We start from the raw sequence: 20,857 nt of genomic DNA, 5'->3' as shown, positions 1-20,857 counted from the left end.
GACTCTATGTTGATTTAATATAATTTCTTGCTTTAAAAAAAACATATATATTTTAAATTTGTGTACAAGATTAATTATATGAAATGACAAATAAACTTACACAACAATTTAAGTTTATATATTAATTAAGGACATTATCCTATTTTAGGCAGGGCAGAGACTTCACGGGGCGGGGGATATTTACGCCACCCCTATCCCCGAAGTAAAAAGAAAGGGAGAATTCAAAATAAAATTGATATAGCTAAATTGAAGTATTATATATTTAATACTTTATTTTATTTTATTACCATTTTCCTAGAGTACAAAGCCATAACTATAAGGTTCTTGAAATTTAAATAAAAACAAACATTAAATTAAAGTGTTAGGTGCAAACATCATAACTAAGGACAATTTATTGAATACTATAGTAAGGCATGTCTATACTCTATTGTATCATATGTGAAATCACTCAACCACAAATACAATACTTGAATGCACAAAAAGGTCTCGTAGGAGGTTCACAATCACTTGTTGGGCAATCAGCAGGGGTAAAACATGTACGACGCTCTTCTCCTGTAATATAAAAAAGAGTAAAAAAAAAGTTACTAAATAGAATAAGATATTATGTATAAAATAAAGAAGATTCAGAATTACTTGTTGGCTTACCATTAACGTTCATTATAACAAGAAATAAAGAAAGAAAAACAATCATAACATGAACAAGCTTGATAAATGTAGTCATATTTTTCATCCTTTGTATGTATTTGATAGAGTATTACATTTTCACTTTATGATTTATAAATTTAATGATCTATTTACATCATTTATATACCTTTTGACACATAGATTCTTTATACATGTATCACTTCTATAGCTTAAAAATATATTCCTTAGATTTTAATAATTATAAAGTGTCTCTTAAGTACATGAATATGCTATATTTTCCCCTTTCACGTATTTTAAAAAGGAAATCAAATAAAAAAATAACAATCATAAAAATTCATTATTATTTATTTTATAAATTTTTTGTATTGTTTTATAACCTCTCCTGATACTTCAAAACCAGTTCTAAAGAAAAAGATGCCAACAACGTCTGATTTTTCTCCTCCAAAGCTTAACACCAAACTTAGACAAACGAAACTGCCTGTTAAAAGGGTGATTGACGTAGATCCTGAACCCATCAATGTGGAGTCTGAGCTTGTCGAAAGCGACAACTCTAGCGTAGGTGATGATGGATCTAAGGCAATTTTAACCCTCAATTTGCCTCTTTATTCGTCATGTTTTAAACATAACTAATAACAAATAATGTTTCTATTTGTAGGGCGCTGAAACGGGTACTGCCACCTCCAGCATTAAGAATGATGTCCCTTAAAGTACGAGTTATCCCTCAGCTCACCTTTTATCCAACAAAGGTTCAAGTTAGGAAGTTAATCAACTCGCCAAAGTCTAGCAAAAAGGTGTTCCAACCCCGCTTTCTCCTCATCATTCTGAATCCACTGAGACTGATCATGATGAAGGAGATTTTGAACACATCGACATGGAAGTCCCCGACACTGAAGAACAATCCCAAGTGGATGATTCTTCTCCAAAAATTACTACTCCAATTGAAGAGGAGCAAAAGGATGAGGATGAACATATGTCCAATGCCCGTGAAGAACCTAAAGGGGGAGGAGAATCCAAAGGGGACAAACCTAAACTAGATGGTACTGCTAATGCTACTCATTCCGTTGGGACTGTTAAAGACTTTAGGGCCTCTTCGACCACCACAACTACTCCTCTTACTCCAACCGAGATAGAGAACTTAAAGAAGACTAAGCCGGCTAAGTATTTGAAGGCTATAATGAGTGGAAGGAAAAGTTCGACGTCTAATTCTTCGACTACTTCTGAGGGAAATCTCTCTGTCAAACCTACTAACCAGATCCTCCATAAGATCAGGGAGACGGTCTTTGATAACAATTTGATTAGGGAAAAGGTATGCATATGTTGTTGTTGATGATTTTTCTAGATTCACTTGGGTAAATTTCATTAAAGAAAAATAAGAAGTCTTTGAAGTCTTCAAAGAGTTGTGCCAAAAAATTCAAAGAGAGAAAGAAAGCAACATTGTCAGGATCAGAAGTGACCATGATAGGGAGTTTAAAAATAGCAAGTTTGTTGAATTTTGTGCGTCTGAAGGCATTAGTCATGAATTCTCATATCTAATTACTCCCCAATAGAATGGAGTTATCGAAAGAAAAAATAGAACTCTACAAGAATCAACAAGAGTCATGCTTCGTGCGAAGAAGTTACCATATTATTTTTTTGCAAAAGCTATGAATATTGCTTGTTATATCCACAATAGAGTTACCTTAAGGATTGAAACAACAAATACTCTATATGAATTATGGAAAGGAAGGAAACCTAATGTCAAATATTTTCATGTCTTTGGATTAAGTGCTACATCTTAGTTGATCATGAACAAAGAAGAAAATTGGATCTCAAAAGTAACGAAGGAATATTTCTTGGCTACTCTACAAGAACCCAAGTCATGATGGAATTAATAAATATTGTGATTGATGATTCAAGCACAGACAATGATCTTAATGTTAATGATAATGTTGGAACATCCTTCCCAATGCAATACTACTGCATCATTCCTCTATTTTCGGAGGCTAGTGAAGCCTACTTAAATTGCTATGGACAAGGGATAGAACAGAATGTCTCTATAAGACAGCCACAAGGAATGCTTAAAACTTTTTGACAGTGGTAGGAGATGGAAGACCACCTAAAGGTGTTATGTTATGTGTGTTTCCATCATATTTGTGTGCCTCCAACTATGTTTGTATGTGTAAATTGATTGCAATATTTGTGTGTTTCCATATGTTTACATTTACTCTATATTTGTCAATTTTTGGATAAAAAGGGGGAGTAAAGTGTTAGTTTTTATTATTGTCCTGATGTTACAACACATGTTACAACATGCTGGTTGGAATACATCTTGACCGTGATGCTGCTAAGGGAAGAGTAGCTTTTGTGGTTGCCTACTGCAACAAGTTTTTGAATTGTCTAATCGATTAGACCAAGTTCCTCATAGATAGATATGGGTGAAACAAGCGTATAATCAAATTTGATTGTGTGTTAATGATAGGTAATAACTCTTTGTTAAAACCTTCAATTTTGGACAATAATAATCGATTATCCGTGATACCTAATCAATTAGACTTATTACCTAATTGATTAGGTGAGTTAATTTTGTCCATGAATTATTTCCTATTATTATGAGCATCTTTTGACCAATAAATAGATGTCTTTCCCTTTATTTCTTAACATATATAAAACATGAGATATCCCACCTTCCTCTCTCTCAATTTCTCTCAAAAATGTTTTTTCTTTCTCTCACATATTTTAGCCACGAGCTTTGAGAAACATTATTGACTTTAGGGAGGAAGTTGTTCTAGAAAGGGTATTATTATAAGTTCACTAATATTTCTTTCCTCTTAAGTGAACTATTCTTCCTTAGGAGGTGATTGGTTAGGTTTGGAGATAAACCTGTTAAAAGCTCTATTGGGGGATTGGTGTAAGTTTCTATTTGGATCATGAGCTTAGCCACTTAGGAAAATCTCTCGTTTTGGGTTTGTGAAGAATAACTAGTGAAATTATTCACATCGGTTCTTGAACTCAGCTCAGTAAAAAATCTGAATCGGTTCAAGATCATCCAGGTATAAAATCTCGGGTTGTTTCTTCGCTAGCTTGGTATAAAATCTCGATTCAGTTCAGAGGATAGCCAATAAAAAAACTCAATTTGGTTCGATATAATTACATTCATAATATTTATTTGTCTTAGAGACTAATCACTTGAAGCTTTGTTTGTTGTTTAACCTAAAGACTAGCCAATTCATTCCTTTGTTTGTGTTTGGTTTGAAATTAATCTGAAACTTAAATTTTCTTGTATAAGGGAGTTTGTAGGCTTAACCTTCTAAAAGATTTGAATTATTATTTGATACAATTAGTAATTGGGAAGATGAGCATGTCACTTTAGTGAGATTAAACCTTTGTAGATCTCTAGTGTTATCTCTCTTTCCTTAGCTTTTTTTACTTTTCGCTGCATATCCAAACACTTTTCTTATAAATTTTTTTTCAAAATTTGATTAAGAAAAATAACTTTTTAACTATCATTATTAAAACCTCCGCAATGCACTTCCCCTTTTCACGTAATTTATCTGAGTCAATTAAATGGATATCATATATTCCTTAATTCAATATAATAACTTTGAGCGCATATGAAATTAGTAAATTATCCTTCTATACAAAATCTAAGGATGATCGTAGTACCATAAAAAATAATGGGGTTATGGTTGTGGTTAAATCCATGTGCTTTTCTAAATCCAAAGATAAGAATCATGTATTGGCGTATAGATCATACTTTTGGGTCATTGAAGAGATTTGGAAGATTGATTATGTATTTAATTTTTATTTAATTAAATGGAAGTGGATTGATAGTAATATTGGTGTGCAAATCGATGAATTAGGAATCATACAGGTTGACCTTCATGAGGTAGTTTATATGAACGAACCTTCCTTCATGGTATCCTAAGAAATAAAAGTGTTTTTTTTGCTAGAGTTTCTTTTAAAAAATATGGTCAATTATTCTCCGAACAAAACACATTTCTGCTAGTGGTTAAAATCATGATTTAACTCTTAATATTTATAAGATCTATTATTTCTCAACACACTTGTATACCTCATATGAAGAAGATGATTTAGATTATGTGAAGGTTATCTGTTATGATTATCAAGAAGGGAAATGAGAAAACTAACAAGCAAATTTTTTATTGTTTATCTATAATTTATTTTCATTTTTTATTCTTAATATTTATAAGTAGTATTGTTAGTATTTTAACAGTTTTATTTTTTATTCAACTTATAGGTTTTTAACAAACAACAGCGGTCATTCATAAAAGAAAACGTATATGACATACATCAGTTCACATTGAGCAACTTGATTCCTGGAGTTTTACGAGTTTTGTTGTAAAAAAATAAATATATATACTTTAACTAACACTATAGTTATATTTGACAGTCATTAAATATATGGTACAAAAGTTGTGACACTTTGATTTTGATATACTTTTAGTTTGAGAATTTCTTTGGCCACCTCCCAACCTTCTAGCTCACCTCTGGTGAAAAATCCAGAATACCCCTGACTTCGGAAATGAACTTCCGAAATGCAGGAAAAAGGTATTTTCGGAGATGCATCTCCGAAAGCGCCTTTTTTTATAAAAAATTTGACTTATTTCGGAAATGCACTTCCGAAAACACCATTTCGGAAGTTCATTTCCGAAATACTGCGCGTTTTGCAGATTAAGCAAAACAGCCCCCTCCCCCTAATCATTTACCCTAATCTTCTTCCAAACTCACACCCCAAGAGATTTTTGTGCAAACCAGTTCCAAGCTACCTCAAAGGCTCCAACTACTTGCTCTATTACATTCAAAAGTCCTCAAATCCATTCAATCGGTAAGCATTTTGATTTTAAGATCTATGATTAAAATGTATATTAGGGTGTTTACAAATAGCAAAAAATGTATTAGGTTAGGTTTATACTGATATTTAGGAAGTTTAGAATGTGTAGACATAGGTTTGATGTTTGGTTTTGGGGTCTGCCATGGAAGTTGTAGAAAACTCCATCGCAGGGGTGTTTCGGAAGTTCATTTCCGAAAACACCTCCATCCCAGTTTTCGGAAATGAACTTCCGAACTGTATCAGAATTTCAATTATTTTTGTTTCTTCTTTTGTCTCGCATATTAATCGATTTCAATTGTTTACAGGAACATGTCAGGCAACCAACCAGCACGCATCAGACAGGGGAGAGAGTCTCAGACTGCGTCGGCTAGACGCGAGCGGGCGGCGGCGCAGCTGGCGTCGACCCAGGGACGGGGGCAGGGCCGGGGACGCCGTGTGCGAGTTCCCGTGGACGTGGGAGAGGGTACATCTGCTTTAGGATCTAGGAGTCGGCTGGCTCGGGTATCTTCTTCCCGCCAGCGAGAGGAGGAGGAGGAGGAGGAGGTGCCAGTGCCATACTACGAGCCGGAGGGTGTACCGGATGTTGACCCTCCAGCCGGGGAGGAGGATGGCTATCCGGGAGGGCCCTTTGACACTTCCGTGCTGATTCACTACCACGATCACGTCGCTTGGCGGATCTGGGAGGGAGAGGTATTTTTTTAATTTAACCGTTTATTTGTCACCATTTTTTATAATCTAACCATTTATTTGTCGCTTATTAAATATATGTCCGCTTATTTAATATATGTCGCTTATTTGTTTTTTTTTGTAACAGGAGAGAGAGCCGCTGAAAATGGTCAACCACACCCGCAAGATTTTCGGTCTGTTTAAACCAGCAGCTGAGTGATTTAACGACCATGTGCGAGGTTTAGGGCTCAGCGGGCTCTGCATGACAGGGTACACCACGATCGGCACCGGCATGCAGGGGGCATTTGTGGAGCGCTGGCACAAGGAGACGTCCTCTTTCCACTTGCCGGTTGAGGAGATGACGATCACCTTGCACGACGTGCAGTGTCTTCTCCACCTGCCGATTAGGGGGCCGCTGTTGACCCACTCCAAGATCCAGAGGGTGGAGGCCATTGAGTGGATGATGCTCTACTTGGGCATGGAGCACGAGGTTGCTCACTTTGAGTGCGCCACGACTTCTGGGCCTCATGTCCGGTTCACCACACTGAGCGTTTATTTTGAGCACCATCAGAACGCGGCTGCCGGGGCTGAGGGTGAGGGTGACGAGCTGTTCACACACTTTCACCGCGGCTGCGCTCTCCGGTGTTGGTACATGCATATGGTAGGCGCTGCATGCTTTGTGGACAAGAGTGCCAGGTACGTCGACGTGACCTACCTCCGCTACTTCATGGACCTGGATACCGTTCACCAGTGGAACTGGGGGGCAGCTACTCTGGCATACCTCTACCAGAAGCTGAATGAGGCCTCCAACTGGAGGACAAGGCAGTTGGTCGGATCCTGCACACTACTTACGGTACGTTTTATTTTAACACATTATCGTATTTATTTATTTATTTATGTTTCGTATTTATTTTTAATACATTATCGTGTTTGTGTTTCAGAGCTGGATCATCTCCTACTTCTCCCGCATCCACGGCTTCCACATCGATCCTACGTACGTTGACGCCATGCCCAGGGCCGCCAGATACGCTCTCCAGAGGGGGAACGATGCGGTGGGACCATAACGTTTGTACCTGGACCGCATGATGCACGACGACGTCACCTGGAGGCCGTTCGTCGACTACGCTCAGGTTGTCCCCTTTGACGGCATTGCTCTATATTCAGGCTGGTTGGCATGCGGGACCGGCATCATGGTCCGGTATCTCCCTGAGCGGTGCATGCGTCAGTTCGGATTCGTGCAGCGCATACCCAGGTCACCCTTTGAGGCTGCTCCCGACACAGTGACCCGAGTGCAGCTCACTGCCATATGGGAGGACTGGCAGCATCATGTGGTACCGCAGGAGTACCATCTCACTCGGGTCACACAGGACTGGCACAGTGAGGAGGGGTACGTCACATGGTTCTACCGGGTGTCCCATCCTCTGATGAGACCCGACGTTCTCGGCGCTCCTAGACCAGCACATGAGAAGATCCTGGAGAACCAGCAAGCCGAGGATGACCACGCCATTGATCTCCTGCCGATCTGCCAGCGGATAGAGATGCTTGGGCGGGACGCCTTGGATCGGGGTGTCGTTCTTCAGGGCGGTCCAGATGCAGTCGCCGTGATGGAGGCGATCGTCACTGATGCGGGCCGTGCGGCGGGGTACAGGCGGCAGAGGAGGGCTCAGGGTGAGAGGGTTAGGTACACCCAGTAGTGGTCGGGTTTATTTATTTATTTTTTCGGATTGTATATTGCGCACACTATTACTATTTGGTTCGGCTTGTATATATTATTTGGATTTTATTTATCGCATTAGTATTTTCTGTTTATATGTCGCTTATTTTATTTGGCGTTTGCGTTTAATTAAAATGCGAGACTGTTTAAGAAAAAACATTAAAAAAAAAACACAGTTTCTGCATAATTCGGAAGTTCATTTCCGAATTCACCCCCCATGAGGTGTTTTTGGAAGTTCATCTCTGAAGACACCCCCCGTGAGGTGTTTTCGGAGATGAACTTCCGAATTGTGGAAATTTTTTTTAAAAAAAAAGCGCTTCGGAAGTTCATTTCCGAAGCAGGGGTATTTTGGAATTTTCGCTGAGGGTGACCCCCCATAGGGAGGTGGCTAAAGAAATTTTCTTTAGTTTTTGTTTTGGCCTTGAAGTCAACAAATATACGTATAAATGTGGCATTTAAGTTATGTTTTTTTATATAAAAATATATAAAATTAAAATAAAAATATTTCAAAATACAAAGGATTTCACATCGGTTAACAGTTTCATCAACTAATGTGAAATGTCATTCTCCTATATTCCCTTGAGTAACAAACTCCTCCGAGAGGAAAAGTGGAGAATTTCACCTTGGTTCATAGACCAACCAATATGAAAAGTGAAACATATCCCCTCAATTAACCTCTCAATCGAGTAGAAAAATAATGTGTTTTTTATTTTTTTCAGCTCAGTTAATGTCTTGAGAGAATAAATAACACACTTTTTAAACACTCTTCGTATCCTCAAATCTCAAATTGAAGTGATATTTTTTTCTACTGAGAAAAAAGCTCTTTTCTTAATGATGAATGTAAAACTATTATAAAATAAATATAAAAGATAGGCTTAAGTGTAAAATACAATTTTTTTATTTATTTAAATGTTAAAGATATTCTAATTGGCTTTTTAAGTGAGAAAGGAAAATTATGTTATTGGGCTTTTGTAAATAAATAAAAAAATCATTGCTTCATTTTTCTCTCTTTTCCTCTTTATCTCTTTTTAAATTTCACTCTCACACATCATTAAAAACAAAAATAAAATTAAGAGAGAGAATGAAAATAAGAAAGTAATAGAGAAGAGATGAAAAAATTTAAATAACAATGTTTATAAAAAAAATTACATAAAAAATAAGGTTTTCAGAAAATTTACCAAAGTGTCTAGGTTTTATAGGTTCTCCTAGAGTATGCGCCAAACCATTTGGCGCATTAGTATAAATTTTTTTGAATTAGCCAATTCATTTGGCGTATATGTGTTTGTGAAAAGTAAAAAAAAAAAATAAAAAAAATCCCCATTTGCGCCAAACCATATGGCGCATACTCCTAATTTTTGTACTAATGCGTCAATTCATTTGGCGCATACTCTAGGGGGTCTTTAAAACCTAGACACTTTGGTAAATTTTTTTAAAAATTTGTTTTTTTGGTAATTTTTTTTTAATCCTTATTATTTAAATTTTTTTTTCTAAAGAAGATGGAGAGAGAGAAATGGAGAAAAAGAAAGGGAGAATTCAAAATAAAATTGATATAGCTAAATTGAAGTATTATATTTTTAATACTTTATTTCATTTCATTACCATTTTCCTAGAGTACAAAGCCATAACTATAAGGTCCTTGAAATTTAAATAAAAACAAACATTAAATTAAAGTGTTAGGTGCAAACAGCATAACTAAGGACAATTTATTGAATACTATAGTAAGGCATGTCTATACTCTATTGTATCTGGTAATGATCATATGTGAAATCACTCAACCACAAATACAATACTTGAATGCACAAAAAGGTCTCGTAGGAGGTTCACAATCACTTGTTGGGCAATCAGCAGGGGTAAAACATGTACGACGCTCTATAAGTGTCTCTTCTCCTTCTCCTGTAATATAAAAAAGAGTAAAAAAAAGTTACTAAATAGAATAAGATATTATGTATAAAGTAAAGAAGATTCACAATTACTTGTTGGCTTACCATTAACGTTGATTATAACAAGAAATAAAGAAAGAAAAACAATCATAACATGAACAAGCTTGATAAATGTAGTCATATTTTTCAACTTTTGAATGTATTAGATAGAGTATTACTTTATCACTTTATGATTTATAAATTTAATGATCTATTTACATTATTTATATACCTTTTGAAACATAGAGTTTTTCTACATGTATCACTTCTTTAGTTGTTAAAAATATATTCCTTAGATTTTAATAATTATAAAGGGTCTCTTAAGTACATCGATATGCTATATTTTCCCCTTTCACATATTTAAAAAAGGGAATCAAATAAAACACATAACAATCATAAAAATTCAATATTAATTATTTAATAAATTTTTTGTATTGTTTTATAACCTCTCCCGATACTTCAAAACCAGTTCTAAAGAAAAAGAAGCCAACAACTTCTGATTTTTCTCCTCCAAAGCCTAACACCAAACTTAGACAAACGAAACTTCCTGTTAAAAGGGTGATTGACGTAGATCCCTAACCCATCAATGTGGAGTTTGAGCTTGTCAAAAGCGACAACTCTAGCGTAGGTGATGATGGATCTAAGGCAATTTTAACCCTCAATTTGCCTCTTTATTCGTCATGTTTTACACATAACTAATAACAATTAATGTTTCTATTTGTAGGGCGCTCAAACGAGTACTGCCACCTCCAGCATTAAGAAGGATATCCCTTAAAGTACGAGTTATCCCTCTGCTCACCTTTTATCCAACAAAGGTTCAAGTTACGAAGTTAATCAACTTGCCAAAGTCTAACAAAAAGGTGTTCCAACCCCGCCTTCTCCTCATCATTCTGAATCCACTGAGACTGGTCATGATGAAGGAGATTTTGACCACATCGACATGGAAGCCCCCGACACTGAAGATAGACCCCAAGGTGATGATTCTTCTCTAAAAATTTCGACTCCAATTGAAGAGGAGCAAAGGATGAGGATGAACATATGTCCTATGCCCATGAAGAACCTAAAGGGGGAGGAGAACCTAAAGGGACAAACCTAAACTAGATGGTACTGCTAATGCTACTCATTCCCTTGGGACTGTTAAAGATTTTAGGGCCTCTTCGACCACCACAACTACTCCTCTTACTCCAACTGAGTTAGAGAACTTAAAGAAGACTAAGCCTGCTGAGTATTTGAAGTCTATAATGAGTGGAAGGAAAAGTTCGATGTCTAATTCTTCAACTACTTCTGATGGAAATCTCTCTGTCAAACCTACTAACCAGATCCTCCATAAGATCAGGGAGACAGTCTTTGATAACAATTTGATTAGGGAAAAGGTATTCATATGTTGTTGTTGATGATTTTTCTAGATTCACTTGGGTAAATTTCATTAAATAAAAATCAGAAGTCTTTGTAGTCTTCAAAGAGTTGTGCCAAAAAATTCAAAGAGAGAAAGAAAATAACATTGTTAGGATCAGAAGTGACGATGATAGGGAGTTTAAAAACAACAAGTTTGTTGAATTTTTTGCCTCTGAAGGTATTAGTCATGAATTTTCCTCTCCGATTACTCCCCAACAGAATGGAGTTATGCAAAGAAAAAACAGAACTTTGCAAGAATCAACAAGAGTCATGCTTCGTGCGAAGAAGTTACCATATTATTTTTTGCCACAAGTTATGGATATTGCTTGTTATATCCACAATAGAGTTACCTTAAGGACTGGAACAACAAATACTCTATATGAATTATGGAAAGGAAGGAAATCTACTGTCAAATACTTTCATGTCTTTAGAAGTAAGTGTTACATCTTAGTTGATCGTGAACAAAGAAGAAAATTGGATCTCAAAAGTAACGAAGGAATATTTCTTGGCTACTCTACAAACAATAGAGCCTATAGAGTTTTCATCACTAGAACCTAAGTCATGATGGAATTAATAAATATTGTGATTGATGATTCAAGCACAGACAGTGATCTTAATGTTAATGATAATGCTGGAACATCCTTCCCAATGCAACAACTACTGCATCATTCCTTTATTTTTGGAGGCTAGTGAAGCCTACTAAAATTGCTATAGACAAGGGAAAGAACAGAAGGTCTCTAAAAGACAGCCACAAGGAATGCATAAAACTTTTTCACTGTGGTAGGAGATGGAAGACCACCTAAAGGTGTTATGTTATGTGTGTTTCCATCATATTTGTGTGCTTCCAACTGTGTTTGAATGTGTTAATTGATTGCAATATTTGTGTGTTTCCATATGTTTACATTTACTCTATTTGTCAATTTCTGGATAAAAAGGGGGAGTAAAGTGTTAATTTTTTTTATTGTCCTGATGTTACAATACATATTACAACATGATGGTTGGAATACATCTTGACTGTGATGCTCCTAAGGGAAGAGTAGCTTTTGTGGTTGCCTACTACAATTATTTAGGGAGATAATAATAGTATGTCATGTTGCTTGATTGTGCCGCTGCTGGTACTAAAGACTGAAGACTAGAGATTAAAGAATGTGTGCAAGATATTCTGACATCCTGCTGAATATGAGGCTTTTTAAACTATCTTCCGCTGCATATGCCTCTGATGTGTGAACTTGAATAGTTCATGTTATAGTATCCCTTTGGGGGGTACTAGTTTTGTATGACAAGGAGAGTAATGGACCTGTCTGTTTTTACAACCTCCAAAGAGTTTTGAAGAAAACCTTATTTGTGTAAATATTGTGTATCTCTGATATATCTTTGCACTTTGTTGTAAGCTTACATGCTATCATGTAAATGTGATGTATCTCTAGGACTTAACTATGTTTTAGTTGTTTTAGCCAAAATTTGCCAAAGAAGGAGATTGTTAGTTTCCATGGTTTTTGTAGTTGGTATAATTTTTCTAAAACATGGTTCTTAATTTATGTTGAGCAAGATGTTGTAACATCTTGTCCTACTATAACAACTTCAGTTGCTATGTATTTTGACAGATTTTCTGCTAGATGTTGTGATATCCTATACCAGAACATCCTAATAGTTTAGACTTTTCTTATCCTTGAAAGATTTGATTGAAAAATATGAGAATTTAATATATTCAGGTAATTATTATAGGTGCAGGAAATCAAGGAAGATTTTGGAAAAATACATATTGGTCTCGGTTTTTTAGAAAAAAGAATCTTTGAGAATTCTATTAGAAAACTAAGATTTTATTTGATTTGATTTGTTCCTAATATGTGTAAATATCTTGCAACTATTTTAAAAAAGAAGATGATTGGATTTCTTTTAGAGTCCAAGACCATACTACAAGAGTTTATAAAAAGGAACTTGTGACACCTAGTTTTGAAAACATTCACACAAGGGAAACCATAGGTGCAATAAGGGTTATTGTTTTTGGAGTCTCTCAAGTTCTTTGTGTGTTCTTTTCTTCTGTGTTACTCAATGTATCTTTTGAGACATTGAGGTGGACGTGTGTTCTCACTCTTCAAGCTTTTAAGTAAGAGAGTTGAGTATTGTTCTTTATCAAAGTGTTTAAGCAAGATCAAGTATTATATTAGTTAGGGTGCTTAACTAAGTATTTTGTATTGGAAAGTGTAATCTATCTATTTGGATTCCCTTGTTCACAGAGTGTGTGAATGTTATTTATTATTGCAGTGATTAAAAGTGGGATGTCGACTTCCCAGGTTTAGATGTCGATTTTTTGGTAGAAGTAGTACTGGGTAGAGATTAGGTGAGAAGTTTTAAACTGTGATTGTTTAGGCTTTGAACTAATACCGCTAATAGTAGATTTCCTTTCTAGCTTGGTAGCCCTCATATTAGATGTTGTTGCACTGAAATGGGTTAACAATTCATTGTGTTATTTATTATTTTACAATTTAATTTCAATTTGGATAAGTGTGTTGTAAGTCAGCATATGTTATAACATATGTCTTGACATTGAGTGTTGTTGACATCTATTGTAAGTGCCAGAATTTCAGATTGGTGTAACAATGGGAAAAGGGAAAAAGATGAAGGAAATTCGTGAGAGCTTGAGATTGTGATTAATGATCACTCTCATTTGATTAGGAAATTTTTTGTTTCATTTACCTAGAAAAAAAATAGTTGTTTCCCATGCCACATTATAACTCTTAAAGCCATTGTGATTTTTGCTTTTGTACTTTCAACATGAGTTTTTTTAGATGAATGCATAATTTGGATTGATGTTGGCATGATTGTTGTGTGTAAGCGATCCCTCCTATTTGTTTTTCATCCCTTGATCATTTGTGCGTTGGGCGTGATTCATTCTTGAACATTTGTTGTTTTAGAATTTCTAACATGTTTGTTGTCTTAGACTTTGTTTCATTTTCAATATGTCGTTGTAGTTTAGTGGTAAGCATGATTCCTTGTGTGTGCTTTTATTTGTTTACCATCTATTTGTTTTCTATTTGTGACTTGTTGAGCAAGATTATTTGACGATTACGTTTGTTTCCTTAGTTTGATTAATTCTTGTTTGGGGACAAACAAGTTTAAGTTGGGGAGAGTTTGTTGAGTGCTACATTTTAGTTATTTTTAGTATGATTAATTAGCACTCATTGGCTTAACTCGTTTGATTTTCGGTAATAAACCTCAACTTTAGTGTATATTTGATATAGTTTAGGTTATAGTGTATATATTGCATTATCATGTAAATATCATTGAGTTTGATTTATTTTTTCTCATTTTTTGTTGGTATTCAAGTAATGATGTTTATTCATTGTTAGATAGAGCATCGATTAAGCTTTGCAATACTTCTGACCAGGCGTAAATCAGAGTTACGATTCTCAAGTTATGGTGAAAGCAAGATAATTATTTTCCTGTTTGCTGTCAAATTCTCCTAGCGAGCTAGGGGCAAGCCGAGTGCGAATTTGCCTGTTTTGGACTGCATTTGGGTAAGTAGCGCGTCTCCGTGCGAAACAATTTCTCGCCAAGTGAAATTTCCTTGCCAGAAACTTATATTTAAGGTTTATAACACATTTTTAGCGTATGTTTTGGGTAGTTTTTGATCTCAAACCATCATAGATCATTCTTTGATAGAGAGAGGCTAGAAAACAACAACAGAGCTTGTATATGGATGATCCGTTGGATTTCTCATCAATCGGAGCTGACAACCCGGGAGTTGTTTAGTTCTTCTTCATTCTTATCGATGTATTTCCCTATTTGTTAGGTTATGTTTGTAAGCTTACTCGGAACCTATGTATATTTATTGGTTATGGTGTTGTAAAGAGCTTGCTTTACACATCAACATGGATGTCTTCTTTAGTCTTTTTGCTTTATGTTTAGATTTGTGTTGTTATAGACATATACCTAAAAAATTCTTATTAGGGATGGATACATATTAGTTTCCAGATTCTAGAGATAGATTTAGAACTAATGTTCACTTTGGGTATCAAAGCTTAATGCCTATGTGTTTTTTGAGTTGTGTGTGACATCACCGACGTCAGTAATACGATTATTCTTGCAACTTTGTGTTAGACATAACCTCTATTGTTGTACATCTCGTAGGTGTTTCAGAAATGGCCACTGATTTGAGAGATACGTGATGATTTGACGAGTATTATAGATTGAGTACAACTGATCGATAGGTTTAATTTTGTGACGAGTAGTTTAAATTTATGCGTGATAAGTTTCTCCTCTTTGAAGAATGAAATTATTTTCCTGTACATATGTTTTACTTTTCATACCTTAAACCCAATTCAAACGCACACACATAAATGCGGAAACTGTTGAACGACATTCTTTCCCTTGCATCGATCCTTGTAGATACGATTAAACCCGAAATACCTCCAATCTCTGTCTTTCCGCTTTACTGCAGCAAGAGATAGATGAGCAAGCTATTGCTCTGAATCAAGTTTAAAAACTACGATTTTGTATTCACCAATGATTTCCTCTAACGATGGCATCTAACTTGAAGATATATCAAGCCTCATCGACAAGAAAATTCTAGTTATTTTCTTATGTGAATGGTATATCTAGCAAAAAGATTTCAAGACTATGAGTGTGAAGGAGAAGAAGTGTGAAAGCTTGCGTGATCGTGTCTAGTTAAGTGATCGGTTATTTGTAAGAACACCAGGATATGTTTTGAAGTACCATTTCTAAATCACACACATGCTAAAGCTATTTTTGAAACCCTTTATTTTTCAAATAAAGTCACATAAATCACACACATGCACAAGTTTTTGAATTGTCTAATCGATTAGACCAAATTCCTCATAGATGGATACGGGTGAACCAAGCGTATAATCAAATTTGATTGTGTGTTAATGAATGGTAATGACTCTCTATCAAAACCTTCAATTTTGGACAATAATAATCGATTATCTGTGGTACCTAATCAATTAGACTTATTACCTAATTGATTAGGTAAGTTAATTTTGTCCATGAACTATTTCCTATGATTATGAGCATCTTTTGGCCAATAAATAGATGTCTTTCCCTTTATTTCGTAACATATATAAAACATGCGATATCTCACCTTCCTCTCTCTCAATTTCTCTCAAAATTATTTTTTCTTTCTCTCACATATTTTAGCCACGAGCTTTGAGAAACATTATTGACTTTAGGGAGGAAGTTGTTCTAGAAAGGATATTATTATAAATTCACTAATATTTCTTTTTCCTCTTAAGTGAACTATTCTTCCTTAGGAGGTGATTGGTTAGGTTTGGAGATAAACCAATTAAAAGCTTTATTGGGGGATTGGTGTAAGTTTCTCTTTGGATCATGTGCTTAGCCACTTGAGGAAAATCTCTCGTGTTGGGTTTGTGAAGAATAACTTGTGAAATTATTCATATCGGTTCTTGAACTCAGCTCAGTATAAAATCTGGTTCGGTTCAAGATCATCTAGGTATAAAATCTCGGTTTGTTTCTTTGTTAGCTTGGTATAAAATCTCGATTCAGTTCAAAGGATAGCCAATAAAAATACTCAATTTGGTTCGATATAATTATATTCATAATATTTATTTGTCTTAGAGACTAATCACTCGAAGCTTTGTTTGTTGTTTGACCTGAAGACTAACCAATTCATTCCTTTGTTTGTGTTTGGTTTAAAATTAATCTAAAACTTAACTTTTCTGGTATAAGGGAGTACATAGGCTTAACCTTCTAAAAGATTTGAATTATTATTTGATACAATTAGTAATTGGGGAGATGAGCATGTCACTTCAGTAAGATTAAACCTTTGTAGATCTCTAGTGTTATGACTCTTTCCTTAACTTTTTTACTTTTCGCTGCATATCCAAACACTTTTCTTATCAAATATTTTTCAAAATTTGATTAAGAAAAATAACTTTTTAACTATCATTATTAAAACCTCCGCAATGCACTCCCCCTTTTTGTGTATCGAGTCACGTGTTCAACACGTAATTCATCTGAGTCAATTAAATGGATATCATATATTCCTTAATTTAATATAATAACTTTGAGCGCATATGAAATTAGTAAATTATCCTTCTATACAAAATCTAAGGATGATCGTAGTACCATAAAAAATAATGGGGTTATGGTTGTGGTTAAATCCATGTGCTTTTCTAAATCCAAAGATAAGAATCATGTATTGGCGTATAAATCATACTTTTGGGTCATTGAAGAGATTTGGAAGATTGATTATGTTATATTTAATTTTCATTTAATTAAATGCAAGTGGATTGATAGTAATATTGGTGTGCAAATCGATGAATTAGGAATCATACAGATTGACCTTCATGAGGTAATTTATATGAACGAACCTTCCTTCACGGTATCCTAAGAAATAAAAGTGTTTTTTTGCTAGTGTTTCTTCTAATAAAATATGGTCAATTATTCGCCGAACAAAACACATTTCTGCTAGTGGTTAAAATCAAGATTTAACTCTTAATATTTATAAGATCTATTATTTCTCAATACACTTGTATACCTCATATGAAGAAGATGATTTGTGAAGGTTATATATTATAATTATCAACAAGGGAAATGAAAAAACTAACAAGCAAATTTTTTAATGTTTATCTATAATTTATTGTCATTTTTTATTCTTAATATTTATAAGTAGTATTGTTAGTATTTAATAGTTTTATTTTTTATTTAACTTATAGGTTTTTAACAAACAACAGCAGTCATTCATAAAATAAAAAAAAACTTATGTATACTTTAACCGGCACTATAGTTATATTTGACAGCCATTAAATGTATGGTACAAAATGTGTGTCACTTAGATTTTGATATAATTTTAGTCTTTGTTTTGGCCTTGAAGTCAACAAATATACGTATAAATGTGGCATTTAGGTTATGTTTTTTTTTTAAAAATATTATAACAAAAATATGTAAAATTAAAATAAATTATATTTCAAAATACAAAGGATTTCACATCGGTTAATAGCTTCAACTAATGTGAAATGTCGTTTTCCTATATTCCCTTGAGTAACAAACTTCTCCGAGAGGAAAAGTGGGGAATTTCACCTTGGTTCATAGACCAACCAATGTGAAAAGTGAAAGATATCCCCTCAATAAACCTCTTAATCAGTAGAAAAATAATGTGTTTTTTAGTTTTTCAACTCAGTAAATGTCATGAGAGAGAAAATAACACGCTTTTTAAACACTCTTCGTATCCTTAGATCTCAAATTGAAGTGATATTTTTTTCTACCGAGAAAAAAGCTCATTTCTTAATGGTGAATGTAAAACTATTATAAAATAAATATAAAAGATAGGCTTAAAAGTAAAATATAAATTTTTTTTATTTAAATGTTAAAGAGCCCAGTTGCGTGGAAAACGGTATCCAAACCCATTAACCGAGGGGGCCTTGATGTTGTAAATCTTGCTGATTGGAATGAAGTCTGTATGATGAAATGTCTTTGGAATTTATGTTGTAAAGTAGATAACTTGTGGGTACAATGGGTGCATATATATTTTATAAAGGATAATGATCCTCTCCTTGTTGTTACTAAACCCCATTGGTCTTGGCTGATTAGAAACATTTTGGAAAGTCGCAATACCGCTAATCTATTCCGCGCCGAATGGGAAAAGCTGGTTCATGAGAGAAGATTCTTGATGAAACAGGTTTACATGTTGATTTCTGATAAGACAGATGCGGTCCCGTGGAGCTGCCTCATCCAGCGGAACCGTGCTAGACCAAGGGCAGTGATGCACCTTTGGTTAATGTGTCATTGTCGCCTACCTACAAAAGCTAGATTGGCGAGGTTCGGTTTCATCCAAGAAACACGGTGCAGCCTTTGTGGAAATAGTGATGAGACTCAGGACCATTTGTTCTTTAATTGTGAGTTTTCAATACAGATTTGGGCGCAGGTGTATGAGTGGTTGCATATTACTCATATCCCTGTATCGTGGGACGATGAGATTCGCTGGTTGATTCAGAGTACCAACAGGAAAGGTTGGAAAGCAATGCTCCTCAAATTAGCTTATACAGAGACACTGTATGGGATTTGGGCTTACAGGAACGAAGTCATTTTTAATCAAAATGTGCATAGGAAAACAGTTGATACTATCAAAAATAATATAGTTTACAGGGGTTGGTATACGAATAAGCTTAAAAAGCATATAGCTACGATTCTTATGTAGTTTTCCTTTTGTCTTAAGTGGAAAAGGTTGGATCCAAGCGATCACCATGTACTTCTTACAGATTTTTGAATTAATACAATTCCTTCTTGATTCAAAAAAAAAAGATATTCTAATTGGCCTTTTAGTGAGAAAGGAAAATTGTTATGGACTAGAATGTTATTGGGCTTTTGTAAATAAATAAAAAAATCATTGCTTCATTTTTCTCTCTTTTCCTCTTTATCTCTTTTAAAATTTCACTCTCACACATCATTAAAAACAAAACTAAAAAATTAAGAGAGAGAATGAAAATAAGAAAGTAATAGAGAAGATGGAGAGAGAGAGAACTGGAGAAAAAGAAAGGGAGAATTCAAAATAAAATTGATATAGCTAAATTGAAGTATTATATTTTTAATACTTTATTTCATTTCATTACCATTTTCCTAGAGTACAAAGCCATAACTATAAGGTCCTTGAAATTTAAATAAAAACAAACATTAAATTAAAGTGTTAGGTGCAAACAGCATAACTAAGGACAATTTATTGAATACTATAGTAAGGCATGTCTATACTCTATTGTATCTGGTAATGATCATATGTGAAATCACTCAACCACAAATACAATACTTGAATGCACAAAAAGGTCTCGTAGGAGGTGCACAATCACTTGTTGGGCAATCAGCAGGGGTAAAACATGTACGACGCTCTATAAGTGTCTCTTCTCCTTCTCCTGTAATATAAAAAAGAGTAAAAAAAAAAAAGTTACTAAATAGAATAAGATATTATGTATAAAATAAAGAAGATTCACAATTACTTGTTGGCTTACCATTAACGTTCATTATAACAAGAAATAAAGAAAGAAAAACAATCATAACATGAACAAGCTTGATAAATGTAGTCATATTTTTCAACTTTTAAATGTATTAGATAGAGTATTACTCTATCACTTTATGATTTATAAATTTAATGATCTGTTTACATTATTTATATACCTTTTGAAACATAGAGTTTTTCTACATGTATCACTTCTATAGTTGTTAAACATATATTCCTTAGATTTTAATAATTATAAAGTGTCTCTTAAGTACATCAATATGCTATATTTTCCCCTTTCACATATTTAAAAAAGGGAATCAAATAAAACACATAACAATCATAAGAATTCATTTTTTTTAATCAATTTTTGTTATTATTTTGTGACTTCTCATGATTTGAAAAGAGTAAATCACAATAGAAGAATATCATTTTAAATGTATCTCAAGTATATCAATGTGTTTTTGTTTGTTCCTTTATTCATCTCCCTTAACTATTGAAAAAAATAATAGAAAGAAAGTAAAGCAAAGTGATGAGGTGTAAACAGTAAAAGGGCCTAGAGCGTAGCCCATTGATAGAACTGAATAATAAATAAATAAATAAGAGAATTTTTTTACGAATCCCCCAAAGGTGAAAATTTCTGCCGGAAACCTGAAAATACCCTTCGGAGATGCATCTCCGAAAAAATTGGGATTTTGGTTAATTCGAAGATACATCTCCGA

The 20,857-nt window shown here is 34.3% G+C and overlaps 1 protein-coding gene and 3 long non-coding RNA genes across 5 annotated transcripts; 1 reads left to right on the top strand and 3 right to left on the bottom strand.

Annotated features, from left to right (window-relative positions):
- Positions 1–232: 232 nt before the first annotated feature.
- LOC131612518 (uncharacterized) lies at positions 233–835 on the bottom strand. Its single transcript, XR_009287401.1, has 2 exons — positions 646–835; positions 233–552 (listed from the first exon to the last, which is right to left on the bottom strand). It is a non-coding gene; the product is annotated as an uncharacterized LOC131612518 (long non-coding RNA).
- An 8,565-nt stretch (positions 836–9,400) lies between these two features.
- Positions 9,401–10,054, bottom strand: LOC131612517 (uncharacterized). Of its 2 annotated transcripts, none has more exons than XR_009287400.1 (2): positions 9,842–10,054; positions 9,401–9,749 (listed from the first exon to the last, which is right to left on the bottom strand). XR_009287400.1 is itself a non-coding variant. In XM_058884305.1 (2 exons), the coding sequence occupies exons 1-2, from the start codon at positions 9,915–9,917 to the stop codon at positions 9,628–9,630; spliced, it is 174 nt and encodes a 57-aa protein (XP_058740288.1). In that variant the 5' UTR covers positions 9,918–10,030; the 3' UTR covers positions 9,401–9,627. The 2 variants fall into 2 exon arrangements, 1 of the variants encoding a protein (XP_058740288.1); XM_058884305.1 differs by having other exon boundaries at positions 9,401–9,725; positions 9,842–10,030.
- Positions 10,055–10,258: 204 nt separating this feature from the next.
- LOC131612516 (uncharacterized) lies at positions 10,259–10,878 on the top strand. The gene is made up of 2 exons (XR_009287399.1): positions 10,259–10,403; positions 10,500–10,878. It is a non-coding gene; the product is annotated as an uncharacterized LOC131612516 (long non-coding RNA).
- Positions 10,879–19,709: 8,831 nt separating this feature from the next.
- Positions 19,710–20,353, bottom strand: LOC131612515 (uncharacterized). The gene is made up of 2 exons (XR_009287398.1): positions 20,149–20,353; positions 19,710–20,052 (listed from the first exon to the last, which is right to left on the bottom strand). It is a non-coding gene; the product is annotated as an uncharacterized LOC131612515 (long non-coding RNA).
- Between the last annotated feature and the right edge of the window lie 504 nt (positions 20,354–20,857).

Source organism: Vicia villosa, linkage group LG6 (genome assembly GCF_029867415.1).
Source record: "Vicia villosa cultivar HV-30 ecotype Madison, WI linkage group LG6, Vvil1.0, whole genome shotgun sequence".
Lineage (NCBI taxonomy): Eukaryota > Viridiplantae > Streptophyta > Magnoliopsida > Fabales > Fabaceae > Vicia > Vicia villosa.
This window is presented reverse-complemented; position numbering and strand designations above follow the sequence as displayed.